General features: G+C 59.7%; 1 protein-coding gene across 5 annotated transcripts; it reads left to right on the top strand.

Annotated features, from left to right (window-relative positions):
• The first annotated feature begins 627 nt into the window (after positions 1-627).
• On the top strand, positions 628-15,822 carry Zdhhc8 (zDHHC palmitoyltransferase 8). Of its 5 annotated transcripts, XR_012443492.1 has the most exons (12): positions 1,370-1,519; positions 8,164-8,285; positions 8,466-8,623; positions 8,719-8,891; positions 9,108-9,210; positions 9,530-9,621; positions 9,792-9,933; positions 10,190-10,310; positions 10,393-10,502; positions 11,011-12,011; positions 13,161-14,611; positions 14,856-14,973. XR_012443492.1 is itself a non-coding variant. In XM_074060857.1 (11 exons), the coding sequence occupies exons 2-11, from the start codon at positions 8,249-8,251 to the stop codon at positions 15,064-15,066; spliced, it is 2,148 nt and encodes a 715-aa protein (XP_073916958.1). In that variant the 5' UTR covers positions 628-776; positions 8,164-8,248; the 3' UTR covers positions 15,067-15,822. The 5 variants fall into 5 exon arrangements, 4 of the variants coding, with proteins under 4 accessions (XP_073916958.1, XP_020016243.1, XP_020016244.1 ...); XM_074060857.1 differs by lacking the exons at positions 1,370-1,519; positions 13,161-14,611 and adding an exon at positions 628-776 and having other exon boundaries at positions 14,856-15,822; XM_020160654.2 differs by lacking the exon at positions 13,161-14,611 and having other exon boundaries at positions 14,856-15,822.
• Positions 15,823-16,084: the final 262 nt, after the last annotated feature.

Below are 16,084 nucleotides of genomic sequence, written 5' to 3'. Positions count from 1 at the left end.
TGCTGTTTAGCAGAAGTCTGTTCCCAGTCTTGAGGGCTGACTGAGCCTTCTGGGATGGGGTGACCTGCAGAGAAAGGCCATCACTTTCTGCTGTTGGTTTAGCTAGCTGCATGAAGGGCCCCAGTCCTGGGTTTCTCTCCAAATAGCCCACAGCTCGCCATCAGGTACTGGTTGGGTGTTCCATAAGGCAAAGATGGACCTCCAGGACAAGAAACCCCAGGCTTGTGGTGGTGTGGCAGGGAGGAGGTGGCTGCCGGGCCCTGGATTCTGGCTGCAGAAGCAGATGCAGGGGAAGGTGAGGACCTTCGTGCATACCGATCTGGAGAGGGCTCCAATGGGTCTGGATTTCAGAGTGGAAGATGCCAGGGTGTTAAAAGTGGCCAGAGGTGTTGCTAGGGAGGCAGTGGAGCTTGACCCACATCCCTACTCACGCACGCGCTGCGGCTGCGGCTCCTCTGCCACGGGAGGCTAGCGTAGGTGCCCCAGCAGCCTGCCCACATTTTGGGAATTCTCTGACGCTGGTCCACCTTAAGCGATAGCACTGCCGGCTCGGGCGGGTGGGATTTCCTGCAGGAATGGGGCTGGCGCATCGGGCCTATCCGGAGCCCAGGCAGGATGCTTAGCGCTTCTCATGGGGCACCCACCCCAGGAAGGCGGCCCTGGTTTCCCACCAACATACGCTTTCAAGCCTGAAGCCTGGGCCAGGACACAGAGTGCCTGCGGGTTCCTGCTCACTGGCGGGACTCGGTCCAGCCGAACGGCTCGTGGGCTGTGAGGTGGGCAGGGTTGATAACCATAATGGCCCTGCATTGTCACAACCCCCACCCCCACTCTCGTGACTGCCAGGGGGCTCCCGAAGAGAGAGGATTGGCCCCGCCCAGAACAGTTACGGAGCGGGGGCCAGTGGCCTGCCCCGGGACGGGGTTTAGGAAAAGGTCTGTGCAAACAGGCTCAGAAGGGGACGCGCGCTGGAGCCCGCGGGCTGGGACCAGGGGACCTGGCTTTTTCTGTGGGGCCTCCGCGGCCAGCCAGGCCTGCAGAGTGTGTCGATCACCCGCAGGGTCACTCCAAGCGAGCTGTACCCCGCCCCTCCGAGGGTGCCGAAGGTCGGAGGGCAAGCGCGCGGAGCCGCGCGCGCTGGACGGCGAGGAGGGGGTCGGCCAGCCCAGCGCCCCGCCCCCAGGCCGCCCCCGCCGCGGCCCCCCAGGAGCCCGGTCCACCTTAAGGGGAGCGCTGACATCAGCGCGCCGCCGCCGCCGCCCGTGGGGTGGGATTTCCTTCTCCTCCTCCTCCGCCGCCGTCGCCGCCGCCGCGGGTCCTGCGCCGCGTCCAGCCCGCCCGCCCGACCCCGGCCCGACCCCGGCCGGCCCCGCCCGCCCGGCCCCGGGGAGGGATGCGGCGGCGCGGCGCCCAGGATGCCCCGCAGCCCCGGGACGCGCCTCAAACCCGCCAAATACATCCCGGTGGCCACGGCCGCCGCGCTGCTGGTCGGCTCCAGCACCCTCTTCTTCGTGTTCACGTGAGTCGGCGCTACGTCCAGGGGGCCTGGGTGGCAGCTAGGGGCAGGCTGGGCAGAGACCCGGGGCAGCGGGGCGGGGGGGACGACAAGGGGGGCAGTGGTCGGATGAGCTGGGCGGGGCAAGGGGGCAGGGGCGGGGCGGACTGGGCGGGGCGCTGGCTGCGCGCAAAGGGAGCCCCCACCTTGGGATGAGGGTCTGCGGCCCAGAGTGTGCACGACCTCGGACTCCCGAGACAGGTGAGTCCTGTGTGTGGGGACACCTCTGAGGGTGCCAGGCAGGCCCTGGGTGTGGCTGCAGTCCTTCCCTTCCACAGGGCTCAAGAGAGGACGTAGGTCACACAGAGTCACTAGCCTTCCCTTCAGGCAGCCGTGGGAGCTTCTTGGGTCGCCTCCCAGCCGCCTGCCTGCCCCAGGCCAACTTGTTCCCGTGTAGGTGTGGCCTGGCCTGGGTGCCACATGCCTGTCCCACAGCCACTGGTGACCCTAGCCTGGCTTGGCCCTCTGCCCTCTCTTGGTCTCCCTCTTAGGAAGACCCCAGTGGTCATCACAGTTGAAGGGGACAGGCCAGGCTGCAGCAGGGACAAACATTGACACTAGCATGGGCTGGCTATGGGGGACTCAAGGATCTTAGAGACCAGCCCCAGTTTCTTTACACAGGCTGCCTTACAGGCCAGAGTGACCTGCTGACCTCTCTTAAGGCTCATGGTAATACCCCATGAGTAGTGGGGGGATTGGCTCGGGTTGAGTCGTGAGGTTCCCCTACCACTTACTCTTTCACAAGTCCAAGGCCTCGACACAGCTCACTTGGCCAGAGTAATGGCCACCTGTTCCAGGTGGAGCTGTCCCTGAACGTGAGGGAGTCTGGGATGGACAAGAGCTGACTGGTGCCCTTTTGCTTTCATAAGAGTGGGGGTGGCCGCTTTGTGTGTGGCAAGTCTGAATTGGGTGCCTGTGGAGGCAGGAGAGCCCCTACCTGGAGGCTGGGGCTGGTGGGTGCTGCAGGCTGCCAAGAGTAAGTTTAAAAAAGGCCTGTGTGGACGGGCTTATTTCTGGCTATAGAGAGCCAGCGTGTTCTTGTCACTCAGATGTTGCTGGCTGTGGGGCAGAGAGGGTGGGTGGTAGTGGGGCCTGGGGAGCCAGGCCTGGAGGGAACATATCCCACCCTGGCTTCTGGAGGGATGGGCCCAGCTCAGTCTCCCAGTGGCTGGGACGAGAACGTCCATCTGGGCTTCTCAGGTGCCATTCAGCGTCTTTTCGTAACTTTAAAATAGATATGTTCTCTAAGGAAAACTTGTGAAATGCAGGGAATAAAAGTTTCTGAAATTAAAATCAACCGCAGGTATCACCTCTCACCCTTTCCTCTGGGATTGCCTCTGTGGTGGTGTCTGGGCCATGTGGAAGCAGTGCTTATGGGTCACTTGCCTGTGATTTCAGAGGGCCCATTTTAAGGCTGCTGCTGTGAACTTAATCTTGGCCCTGAGTTCCAGTGTTTGCTTCCTCTGTTCTTGAAACTGGGTTATGGGGTCATGGCTGGTGGTACTCTTGAGATGTAGGTTCCTTTTGGGGGCATTGCCTCAACCTGTGTGTGGTCCACCCTGACCCCAGCTGGCATCGCACCCTGGAGAAGTTGGCACGTGTCCTTACAGCAGGATGGGGATTCAGGGGTGTCCCTGGGTCCCCTGTGTGATGGTCATCTAATGAAGTGTAGAAGCCTCGTGTGTCCCCCATGAGCCAGGAAATGTGACAACTCTGAGAGGGAGGCACATTCCCTTGGCTAAATAGCCATTGAGGACCCTAGTCTGTTCCACCTTGACTCTGCTAGGCTCTTCCAGGTGGCTCTATTCCTGAGACAGGAGCTCTGCTGGGGACTGTGCCAGTTCTGAGTGGGCAGGGGTTTAGACAGGTCTGGTGACTATTCTGGGTGGATGTCCTTCTCAGGATGGGTCTCTCATCTCCTCAGTGCCTCCCTTCTGCCCTGTCTGTGGTCCCAGGGCCATGACCCTTCAGACAGGTACCTCAAAAGAGGAATGGCTCCCCACCTGGCTCTTGGGGCCTACATGGGGTTTCTGGTTTCTCTGCTCTTTGGGCTTTTCCAGATGGTGAATGGCCCAGGTCTCTTTTATACTCAGTGAATGTGAGTTGCTCATTCAGGGCAGATTCCATTCGCATGGCAAGTGGGCAGTGGGGCCTGAAGCCTGGAGGACCAGGGAACCCCTCCTTCAGCCAGCTCACCAAGGGGGTAGGCCAGTAGGACATGCGGACATCTCTCCAGGAAAGGCTGGGCACGGGGAGGATGCTGATGTAGGATGTATGGCACGAGGTAGGGTCTTAGAGCCTTCCTCCAAGAAGCCTTCCTGGGGTTTGTAGCCCCCACTCCCAAGTCCCAAAAACTCCTTTTCCCTGTGGTACAGTGCTAGGCTAGGTCAGGTGCTGGGAGGGGTCTGAAGGCCCCTAGACCAGGCTTGAGCTCTGCATCTGCCCAGCATCTCCCTAGGGTCACTTTTCAGAAAGCCTGGGACCATGCACTCAGAGGGCCGGGGATGCTCACGGCTGCCAATCCCAGAGCTGGATTAGGCCCTTTTAACCCTGTCTGTAGCATCTGGGATGATATGGTGGTCCTTAGATGGGCCTGAGCCCTGTCCCTGTGAAGAGGCCCAGTCCAGCACACTGTACAGGTCTGGAGCCCAGCCAGCCACGAGGGGGCCTAGGTAGAAGGAGGTGCTGATTGGAGGCTCATGGGGAGGGACCTGGGAGTGGAAATCCAGTGTGAACTCCTCTGACAGATGCATTGCAGTGACCTGGGGAATCCCTGACTTCTTCAGCCTCAGTTTCCACATCTATCCAAGTGTTTATAGGGACTGGGCAGGTAGGTACAGTACTTTTACAATCCAAAGGCCCCTGGAGTGACCGAGACTGAGTGTCTGCTACCTGGGCGTCCTGGTTGCCCCCATAGGCCACTGCCACTGTCAAATGTAAACAGTGTTAATGAAGAACCTGATTTAAATGAAAACGTCTGAGTTAAAATTTTCCATTCCACATTTAGCTGTGGCAGACATTCTCCCAAAGCTACCCCCCCACCTCCCGCTGTTGGGCGGTGTCTCCCTGCTGGCCCAGGCGGGGACTTGGGACCTCCACTAGGGTGGAGAACACAGTGGTGGCTTGTGTCCCAGCTCATGTCCCTGCCATTCAGGAGGGCTCTGGGCTTCAGCCCCCCCCATCCTCCCACCGTCCCCCTCTCCCCCCACCCCGTGAGCCAGTCAGGAGGGGTCCTAGGGAAGGTCAGAGGCTCCACCCACAGCCAGGGTCCTGCAACCAGGAAGCTCAGAACTCCAGGGGGGCCTACAGGGTGGGTGAAGGTAGAGTTCCGGCTGGGACCTACTAGGACAGCCAGGGTGGTGCCGGCCCAGTGTGTACTGCAGGCCTAGGCCTGAGTGTGGTGTCATCCCCTCAGGAAAAGGAGCCTCCTGGAACACGGGTTGAACACTCCTGCCTCATGTTTGCCTTATCCACAAGAGGGCAGTGGGAGGCCCAGAGAGACAGGTGCTCACCCGAGTTCCATGGCAATGAGAAGATGAGCTGGGGTTAGGCAGGCCTGGGAAAGTGGGAGGGAATGTCTCACGAGTGTGTTCATGTGTGCCCATGCATACATCTCTGTGCACGAGCAAAAGTGCAGGTGCCTGTGTGGTGTGTGTGTGTGTGTGTGTGTGTGTGTGTGTGCGCGCACACAGTTGCATGTCTGTGCACGCCAGTCTTCATGTATGCATGTCTTGCTTGTGGATGTGGTTGTGTATGTTTGTGCATGTGTGCCTTTTGTGTACAAGACTTTTCTGTGTGTTTACATGTGCACATATTCGCACATGCATACGTGCCTGCATGTTCATGATTGTGCATGCGTTCACATGGACCTGTGAGTGTGTGCCCTGGAGTATGTGTACGTGCGTGCACACATCTGCATCTGTCCACGTGTGTGTCTGCGTGTGCCTTGTGTGTACTCTTCGTCTCCTTCCCTGTTTAGTGCACAAGCTTTCTGAGTCTGGGCCTTGCCTGGGCCCTAGAGGGTTCGTCAGTGGGCCTCTCCCCTTTAGGTGGGGTCTAAGCCAGAGGGTTCTCCCAGTAGCACTTGGCAGAAGTGGAAGAGGACAAGGAGGACAAATGCTGGTCCTGGGCTCAGATCAAGTTTGAGGGCTGGAGCTGGTGGGAGGACAGTGGCTCAGGTCCCAGTGAGAGAGCATCAGGCCTTCCTAACTAGCTGAGACCCCGCTGGCCCTCTCAGGTGTTCAGGCAGGTGATGGCCACGCTGGACAGAAGCCACTCAGCACCTCAATTCAAGTCTACCCCATCGCAAATTTCTAAACATGGCATGATGGCTGCCTTCACCTGTCCCTGGGCATCTGTCTGGCCCACCTGGCCTGACAGGGAAACTGAGGCCCAAGGCGGACACACTAGTATAGCTTGCCTTGGCACAAGGGAGTTCTGGTTAAGTATGGGAATCCTGGTCCTTGCTGCCCCATGAGTGAGTACGCACCCGGGGGCAGCCCAAGTGAGGGGCAGAAGGCAGGTCTAAACTGCACAGATGTAGACTGGCCCCAAGGCCAGACCTTTGGCTCCTTATCTATAAAATAGGAGGACGGCAGCCGTCCCCTCCTCACACCTGGGATGATCAAGTGCATGGTGCACCATGTAGGATGGGGTCCTTGGATGCAAGAACAGACAGAGCCCATGTGCTGTGCCACCCTTCCCCACCACCACACATCATCTGTATTCATGTATCCATCTGCCCCATCGGCAGCCACCCTAGGACCCCTTGGCCCTTCCTTTCCCAGAGCGGCTGGCTCCATAGGTACCATGTGGGATTAATGCTTTGCTCTCACCATCTTGAAATTCTTAACTTTTTGACAAGGGGTCTGTCTTTTCATTTTGCGCCGATTGTGTAGTCAGCCCTCCCCAAGGCTCTATAGGAAGCTTGTTTGTGCTGCCCAGGGTGGGAGTCAGAAGGACCCTACCTCTCTCTGTAGGGCTGGGACAGTTCTTTCAGGGAGGGTGTCTCTCCCTTGCCTATCCCCATTGGCATTTGGTGCTGTGTGCTCCCCCCTACTAGGCTGGCCATGCCTTAGGGTCACTCTGTGGCCTTTCTGAATGGTGTTGGATTGGAGGTCACAGACAGTAATTTGAGTGCCATCTGTATACCAGGCAGGGATGTGGATGTGAAAGGAAGGTGTGTATGGGGTGAGCACTCCAAGCTGCCAGAGTGGGGGTGACAGAGGAAGTTCCTGGTTGAGGTATCCTTGTGGCCATAGTCTGGGTCCTCACACTGTGCGTCCACACTGGCCTGGGAGAAGAGGAAGGGGTAACACAGCTCTCTCGGCCTCTGGGAGGGTGCTGCCGTGGGAAGCAGTCTTTAAATAGCCTCTTGCTTTCCACTAAAAATAGTTCTGCTGCCATGGAGGTGGTTGCTGGGGCGGCTGGGCTGGCTCCTGGCCAAGGCAGGCGTGGGTGCCCAGTGTGGACTACATGCACTGGGGTGGCAGGTAGCCACAGGCCCCCCACACCCTGCTGGTGGCCACGATGTCTCCATCCCCACAGTCAGGGCAGCAGTGGGGGATCCCCACCTGTCAGATTCCACAGAGGGTCTAAGTGTGGGGAGGGAGCAAATGCCATGCATGCCACAGCAGGAGAGATGGGAAACCTGCAGCTAGAGGGGCTTCTTGGAGCTGAGTGGGTGGACCCAGACCCACTATGAGGTTAGAGATGGATGTGGGGGCAAGGACTGGCCGGTCTCCGTGGAAGGGAGTCTGTCAGGCCTTGTGAGGCCTTGTGAGGGCTGGGGCAGGTGTTCTTTGGGGAGGTGTGCAAGACCCTTCCTGGGAGACTGTGGAGGGGGGCCAGGAGTCCTGGAAGGCTTCCCGGAAGAGAGGGTATCCTTGGAGCCAGGTGCTGTAGGATGGCAAGAGATGGGAAGGGGTGGGGGCCTTGTGTTTTTTCAGCATTTCCAAGCTTTCTGTGCTGCCATTTGGAAAGCAAGGTGACAAACAAGCCAAAAAGAAGGGGCTGCCTGGACTGGGGCCGTGTCCCTAGGGAAGAGTGGCATGATGACTCCCATTCATTTACTGACCCACATTTGGGGCTTTCTATACCTGAGTCTTCCTGATGAGGTGAGCCAGAATAGGAATAGGTCTGAGTGAGGCCTGGGGCTGTCCCGAGCTGCCAGGAGAGTCACTGGCCTCTGTCCTTGTTAGTGTGTAGGCATTGTAGGCTGGTTTGCCATCCTGGGCTTTCACTTCCTCTCTGTGGCTTTGGAGGGCAGGGGAGCTCAGGAAAGTTGCTCCTGAACTAGAGGGACTTTCATGGCTTAGTTCTGGGTCATTCCTCCTAAACTGTGTGACCCCAGGCTGATGGGCCTCTCTGAAGAGAGTCTGTTATGTACCAGACACCCCCGTGGGAGTGGCAGGAGTTAGAGCTGGCATGTGGGGAGCACACCACAAGTGATGTGCACAGCCTCCAATGGTCGAGCCAAGGAGTGGTGACAGCCAAGGTTGCTCGCTTGATGGGCACAGCTGCATGCATGTTGACCATGTGTCATGGCTGTGTCTTGCCTCCCCGCCACAGCCCCCAGGCCCAGCTGTCTGCCTTGCTGTCTGTTGTAGGTGCCCGTGGTTGACAAGAGCTGTGTCCCCAGCTGTTCCTGTCTACAATGGCATCATCTTCCTTTTTGTCCTGGCCAACTTCAGCATGGCCACCTTCATGGACCCTGGCGTCTTCCCCCGAGGTAGGGCCTTATGCTGGGGCAACTCATCTGCTCATTTTTACTAGAGTGTAAGTGACTGACTTGGAAGAGACTTTGGGGTTCCCAGTGGGTAGCCTGGGCAGAGATTGGGAAGAGCGTCTCCTGCTTAAAAGAAGTCACCTTTCTCATCCCTTGCTGCCCTGCCTGGCTCTTGACCTGCAGCGGACGAGGACGAGGACAAGGAGGACGACTTCCGGGCGCCACTGTACAAGAATGTGGACGTGCGGGGCATCCAGGTCCGCATGAAATGGTGTGCCACCTGCCACTTCTACCGCCCCCCACGCTGTTCGCACTGCAGTGTCTGCGACAACTGCGTAGAGGTGACCACCCTACTGCCCCACTCTCCTCCCCCCACACCCAGGCACTGCGTCAGTCCCCACCTGCCACGTGGCCTGATGCACTGCTTCTGCTCCAGGACTTTGACCACCACTGCCCCTGGGTCAACAACTGCATTGGGCGACGTAACTACCGCTACTTCTTCCTGTTCCTGCTGTCACTCAGCGCGCACATGGTGGGCGTCGTGGCCTTCGGCCTGGTCTATGTGCTGAACCACGCTGAGGGGCTAGGAGCCGCTCACACCACCATCACGTATCCTTGGTCCCATACAAGGCAGTGTGGGCTGGGGACATGTGTCACAGGGGAAATTGAGACTCAGAAAGGTCGGTCAGCTGCCTGGGGCTCCCCGCGGGTGAGTTGCCATCCCTAGGTGGGCGGGGGAGGTGTTCGTGCACAGTCACCTGCTCTGTGCCATTGCGATGCTCTCCACCCATTGTGTGTCTGCAGCCATTGGCCTTAACGAGCCAGCATGGCTGTCATGTGTGTGGCTGGCCTCTTCTTCATTCCTGTCATCGGTCTCACTGGCTTCCACGTGGTGCTGGTCACTCGAGGGCGTACCACCAACGAGCAGGTGCAGACCTTGCCAGAGCAGGACCTGGGGAGCCCTTGTTTGAGGTGGCTTGTGCAGCTGTAGTGGGAGGGGCTCCAGGGGGACATGTTGCCCTATCCTCTGCATTTTTCCTGTTGGTGACACTGCAGTCACCAACTACAGCTCCCTGCAGGGCCAGGCTGGGGTAACCTGGGTGAGAGGCACCTCTGGGCTGACTCTGCCCAAGCTGTCTTCTACAAGGCACATTTCTGAGGACCCCAGCTGCCCCTGCCTGTCCCCCTGCCTGCCCTGGCCTGGACCCTGGGTGGCCAGGCTAGCTGAGGGGGTCCCGTGTCCACAGGTGACTGGGAAGTTCCGCGGGGGCGTGAACCCCTTCACCAGAGGCTGCTATGGGAACGTGGAGCACGTGCTTTGCAGCCCCCTGGCGCCCCGGTGAGGCCCGGCCTAGGCAGGGAGGTGCGGGGCCTGTGGCGGGTGTGGGGTGGGCAGCCTCGGACCTTTAGTCTGGTCTTTTCTGCTCTTGCCAGGTGGGGCTGGCCCTGCCCTTGGTGTGTGTTCATAGCCAGGTGGCTTGGCTGCTGACCCCTCTGGCCCTGCCACAGGTACGTAGTGGAACCACCCCGGCTGCCGCTCTCCGTGAGCCTGAAGCCGCCCTTCCTTCGGCCTGAGCTCCTGGAGCGAGCTGCACCTCTCAAGGTCAAGCTTAGTGACAATGGGCTGAAGGCAGGCCTGGGCCGCAGCAAGGTGGGAGCCTGGGCTGGAATGGGAGAAGGGATGGGAGTCAGACCCCCTGAGTGGGGACGCAGGCAGGCTGGAGGGGCCAGTCAAGGGACAGAGATGCCGGGCTGGGCTCCTTGTCTGGCTGGAGGGGATCAGAAGAGGTGGAAGTGGAAGGGATTGGGCAAATACTCCACATAGGTCCCAGGCTAAAGGAAGGAGGCCTCAGTTAAGTTCCACCTCTCATCCAAACCCCACCCTCCACTGACCCCACCCCTCCCAGTCCAAAGGCAGCCTGGATCACCTGGATGAGAAGCCACTGGACCTTGGACCACCACTGCCTCCCAAAATTGAGGCCAGCACCTTTGGAGGAGATCTGAAGACCCCAAGACCTGGAAGTGCTGGTGAGGTGGGGCAACCAAACTGGGAGAGGGGCATGGTTTGACCCTCATCTGATCCCACTCTGACAGCAGCCCCTTTTTCCAGAGAGCGCCCTATCAGTACAGAGGACCAGCCCCCCGACACCTGCCATGTACAAGTTCCGGCCAGCCTTCCCCACTGGTCCCAAGACACCCTTCTGTGGACCTAGCGAACAGGTGAGAAGGCAGACCCTGCCCCCTTACCTGGATGCACCCCTGGAGAGGGCCCCTGCATCTCCCAGGGCCACGGGCATGCCAGACAACCCCATCCCTGTAGGCATGCTGAGTTGGAGTCCGTTGGAGGGGAGCAGAGTGAGGTGTTCTGGGAAGGGTTGATACTAATGGTCCCAGCCTGGCATCTCTGTCCCTTGGCTGGCATTGCCCATAGGCCAGGTGGGTGGCTCCCCCTCCTCCCCCAGTATGTGCCTGGATGCCTGGAATTCCACCATTAGTCATTCTGTAAGGCCCACGGGAAGCCTTCAGAAGAATTGGAGATTTGTTTGAGAAAGCACATTTATTTTCCCCGGCTTAAGTACCCCTCTGTCCATCACTGTGGAGCAGTGTGCATCACTGGACAGCCTGCAGAATGATCCAGAGTCCCGAGCATTTCCAGTACTGCCATAGCTCCTCGAGGGCTACCCTGAGGGGCAGCCAGCTCTGGCCTGAGTGCTCTGTGTTCCCACAGATCCCAGGCCCTGATTCGCTGACCCTGGCAGATGACAGCACACACAGCCTGGACTTTGTGTCTGAGCCCAGTCTGGACCTCCCAGACCACGGGCCTGGCGGCTTACACTCAGCCTACTCACCACCCCCGTCACTCAGTGCTACCGATGCCTTCTCGGGCGCTTTGCGCTCCCTGAGTCTCAAGGCTGCCAGCCGGCGGGGTGGGGACCATGTGGCCCTACAGCCGCTACGCTCCGAGGGGGGGCCCCCCACACCCCACCGTGGCCTCTTTGCCCCCCACGCGCTGCCCAATAGAAACGGCAGCCTGTCCTATGACAGCCTGCTTAACCCTGGCTCGCCCAGTGGCCGTGCCTGCCCGGCACACCCCTCAGTCAGTGTGGCTGGCTACCACTCACCCTACCTGCACCCTGGAGGGGCAGGTGACCCACCACGGCCCCCACCCCGTAGCTTCAGTCCTGTGCTGGGCCCCCGGCCTCGGGAGCCCTCCCCCGTACGCTACGACAACCTGTCGAGGACCATCATGGCCTCCATCCAGGAGCGAAAGGACAGGGAGGAGCGTGAACGGCTGCTGCGCTCCCAGGCTGACTCGCTCTTTGGTGACTCTGGAGTCTATGACACACCCAGCTCCTATAGCCTGCAGCAGGCCAGCGTGCTGTCTGAGGGTCCCCGTGGCTCAGTGCTGCGCTATGGTTCCAGAGATGACCTGGTGGCTGGGCCTGGCTTCGGTGGTGCCCGCAACCCTGCCCTGCAGACGTCACTGTCCTCACTGTCAAGCTCCGTGAGCCGAGCACCACAGACATCTTCGTCCTCCCTTCAGGCTGACCAGGCCAACAACAATGGCCCAGGGCCCCGGCCCAGCAGTGGCTCACACAGGTCACCTGCACGCCAGGGCCTGCCCTCCCCACCTGGCACCCCCTGCTCTCCCCCTTACTCGGGCCCCAAAGCTGTCGCCTTCATCCAGACGGACCTCCCGGAACGGCCGCCTTCCCTGGCTGTGCAGAGGTGGGTGCCTGGTGGTGTAGGTGGGCTTCCCCATGCAGGACAGCTGTCCAGCCACATGCAGGGCCCCTCTTGGTCTGGTATGCATGGGTCCTGGAGGCCTGTGACTGTCTGTAGGGATGGGGGAGGTGGGCCTCACCCTGCCTCAGAGGTGCCTAGTTACCTTGCCTAGTCACCTTGGGCAAGGGCGATCTGGCTCTGAGGACACGTGGGGTATGCTCCATGTTTGGAAGAGGAGGATGTGCATGCAGAGCACATCCCACACCCTCCCGGAGCCAGCACAGAACCAGCACATGGAAGAGCCCTGGAGCATCGTCCTTGGTTGCTGGTTCCATGTGGAACGTGGGGCTCCTGTGGTCTGTGGGCTCCCACCTTCCCTGGTGTGCATGGAGCGCTCCTCAGATCTGCCTAGATGCATCTCCAGGAGGCTGGGGCCGAGGGCATCACCTCACAGAAAGTATGCCACCCTGGCTACATAGTCCTAGCCTCCCTGCTAGGAAACTGAGGCCTGGGGAGCACAGGTTGGTTCCAGGCCCCTGGCCGGTTGCTAACTGGACCGGGTCCAAGTGGGAGAGCTGAGGTCAGTGAGGGTCGTGTCCTCAAGCTGCCTCAAGCTGGGTGGGTCACAGCATTGTCACAGCACTGTAATGGCACTGTCCTATCCAGGCCACAGCAGTCCTGAGCATAGGCTCAGGGTGACAAATGAGGCCCCAGGGAGAGACCCAACAAGCAAGGAGCACTGCTGCTGGCTTCATCACCCTACATTCTGTTAGGAGTCCATTTGGTTTGTTCAGGGTCAAGGAAGGGGCTGTAGCAAGTTGGGGACAGAGGTCAACCCCTCATTTTCTTAAGAGGGAGTGAGCAAGGAGGGCAGACGGGGCCACCACTGGGCTTCTCAGCTCAGCACCAGGACAGGGCAAAGACTCAGGGTAATGTCCACCTGGCCACTCTGCTCTCAGGCCGGAGCCACCCAAGAGGGACCCAGGTGGCAATTCTGACAGTATCTGTTTATCCTGTGACAGTGCAGTCCTTCCCTGGCAGGAACTGCCCAGGGTCCAGGACACAGGGCTTCAGTCCACGTCTATGTGTGTCCTGTTGCCCACCGTCCTGTGTTCACTGTGTGCACGTGTATGTGTGCTTGTTTTAATGCAGGGACCACCCTCAGCTGAAGACCCCCCCAAGTAATCTTAATGGGCAGTCCCCTGGCCTGGCCCGGCTGGGGCCTGCTGCTGGCCCTGCAGGGCCCTCCGCCAGCCCTGCCCGGCACACGCTGGTTAAGAAGGTGTCCGGCGTGGGTGGGACTACGTACGAGATCTCGGTGTGAGAACTGACCATCACCCATCCGCCATGGCGCCATGGGGACCAGGACCCCAAGGTGGCTCTCCCAACCCCCACCGACTTCTCTGCCCCAGGGAGACGAGGCCGCCTAAGCCTGGTGTGGATGCATCAGCAGGAGAGAGAGCCCTGCCTCCACAAGCTAGTCCCCACGCCCTCTGCTTGTCCATCTATGCATCTGCTCACAGGACAGACGGATCCCCGGGCAAGACTGGGCCAAGGGTTGCCAGGCTGTGAGGGGGACCCAGACTGCCTTCTCCATCGGCCAAGCTCAATTCCTATCACCCTCCCAAGGCCTGTGGGCCCACCACTCCCCTTACAGATGGGTCTCTGAGGCCCTGCCCTTCCAGCTGCTCCTAACGCGTTGCCTTTCACTGACCCGGCTGGCAGCTTGTAGCTTGGCAAGGCCGATGCTTCTGCAGGGAGTGCAGCCCTGGCCTGCTCTGGGCTGTGACGGATGAGTAGACAGACGGACAGACAGCCAACTGTAGCAGGGACTCTAGCTCCCTGTGTCACGTCTTGCCCAGCTGCTGGGCTCGTGTCCCCATGTCTGTGTGCTGTGCTGCCGTGCCACGTTTGATGTGTCAGTGCTCAGCCGCTGCTGTCCCTTTCATCGAAGCCTTAACTTCTGCTTTTTGCTCTTGTGGGAGGTGACGGGGGGGCAGGTGGGTGCAGGTATGGGCACCAGATGCTGCCCCAGGGAGCTGGTGAGACCTGGAGCCCCCTCCCCAGCCCTCAGGCCCTCCCGGCCAAACTGGAGAATGCCCACCCCAAGGCATACCAAGTCCCCGGCCCTGGTCCCACCAGTGCCGTGTGGAAAGCACATTGGGGAGGGGGGTCAGTGCTCCCCCTCATGTCAGGGACCCGAGTAAGCACATGGCAGCGTCTGCTTGCGTTGTGTCTGTTTTATGTTTTTATATTTACATCTATATATCTATAATTTTATTAAAAAAGAAAAAAGTCATTTTGATCCTTTCCTTGAGCAAGGCCAGGGCTGTGGGTGCCGGGGCCCCAGGGAGCAGGGGAGGGCTTTGGGAAGAGGGTTGTCCAGCTGGCATAGGGTGGCATGTTCCTTGTGAGCATTTCTGCTGACTTCAACCAAGGTAGAGGCCTGCCCACTGGGGCTGGCGATAGGTCTTTGGCTGGCGAGTGTAAAGGTCTTTCGCCCCAGGTCTGTCTCATTTCTTGGAAGTAACGGTGTTTGGAGAAGAGTCTGGGGCTGCATGCAGCTACCTCAACAGGTCTCAGGAACCCAAGGGCTTGGGCAGGTAGGATGGAAATACACATGGGCTGCTGGTCGGCTCGGAGCCCCATAGAAGTTGCTGTACTTTCGGGAACTCTAGTCAGCCATATGCCAGGGATGGGACTGGGGAGTGCTAGGAATCTACAGCTTTTGAGGACCCAGACAGCCTGGTCAGGGGCTGAGGAAGGGCCAGCAGAGGCCCCCACAGCTCTTGTCCCATGCTGACCTCCACCTTTCTGCTTCTCTCTCATGGACGCCGCGGCCCACAGAGGGCGAATTGGCACCTGTAGCCATGGATGGGGGCGGCGTGGCCAACCCAGGGGGACCCCCGGCCTGCACCTATGCCATCTTGGCCGTCCTGAGGACCGCCCGTCACTGCGGGCCTCCTGGAGCCCAGCAGCTGGGGCAGCCCCCCGAGGGACCATGTGCCGTCTGCACTCAGCTGCGTCCAGCCTTTTCCCCAGCCTCTCGGGGCCTTAGCAGGATGCCAAGTAGACGACTCCAGGATCCTGGACAGCCTAACTGGGGCCCAGGAAACCAGGCTGCTGTGGATCCTGAGGTGGGGCTGGATAGGAGCTGCGGAGTCCCTTCTCTACCAGCCATGTCTTGATTCCAGCCTGCCAGGGCCTGTGACCCTGTGTCCATGTGACCTCAGGAAGTCCCCCACCTGCTGCAGGGGTTCAGTGCCCCACTGGGGGTGGCCCTAGAGCTGCTCGGACCAGCACGATCTTCAGCCCAGTCTCCCTTCCCCTCCAAGCACTTTAGACTAAGCTACTTCCTCCAGGGGAGCCCAGGCCTCTGTGGGCTGGGCTGGGGTAGGGGCCTCAGGTCGCCCCTGCAGGTCACTGCACTCCCTCTACCCCGCCCCCAGCACATGCCTTAACTTCCTGGAGCCGCCAGCCAGCAGGGCGAGCCATGGACCCGCCCATCCAGCTCCATTCCTTGCCTGCCCACCAGTTCCCTGGTTCCCATGGAGAGACATCTCTGCTCTGACCCCACCTGGACTGTCTGCATCCAGGATGACACATCTGGGAACAAACAGGGCTGAGCCTGCTAGGTCTGGATGCCCCAGGATGGAGCAGGGTGGAGTCCTGCCAGCTTTCCCTCCTGCGCAGGGTCCCAGCTTTATTTCTCCCATTTTGGGAAAAGAAAGCCACAAAGTTATTCTCTATTGTTCTAAAGGGTATCCTCCCTCCCTCAATTTAATTTCCTCAATAAAATTTTTGGTGTTTACCTCTATGGCTCTGTCCACCAGTGGGGTCCCCTCGTTTGAGCCTTGGGCAGTGCCAGGAGGTTGGATTGGACAGGAATCCTGGGTAGAGGGGACAGAGGCCCAGGTGAGTGGCAAGAGGGGGAGGCAGTATGTGAGGGCCATGAGGTCAGTGAGTGAGCCAGCAAATTCAGGCCTTTGAGCCTGACCCCCAAGGTCCCTGGGAGAGTCTAGCCCCAGGGTGACAGCCTAGGACATTGATCCTAGGCAGATGGGGTTGCAGGTTAT

This window comes from Castor canadensis, chromosome 18 (genome assembly GCF_047511655.1).
Source record: "Castor canadensis chromosome 18, mCasCan1.hap1v2, whole genome shotgun sequence".
Taxonomy (NCBI): domain Eukaryota; kingdom Metazoa; phylum Chordata; class Mammalia; order Rodentia; family Castoridae; genus Castor; species Castor canadensis.
The sequence above is the reverse complement of the archived record's forward strand: the minus strand, read 5'-3'. Positions and strand labels throughout refer to the sequence as shown.

What these genes read in the sequence shown, in the direction of transcription:
- Zdhhc8 (XM_020160654.2), top strand. Translation starts at nt 1,416, where the DNA reads ATGCCCCGCAGCCCCGGGACGCGCCTCAAACCCGCCAAATACATCCCG. An exon ending in TCTGCGACAACTGCGTAGAG is followed by an intron (nt 8,624 to 8,718) that starts GTGACCACCCTA and finishes CTTCTGCTCCAG; the next exon opens with GACTTTGACCACCACTGCCC. An exon ending in CCTTCCCTGGCTGTGCAGAG is followed by an intron (nt 12,012 to 14,855) that starts GTGGGTGCCTGG and finishes CGCGGCCCACAG; the next exon opens with AGGGCGAATTGGCACCTGTA.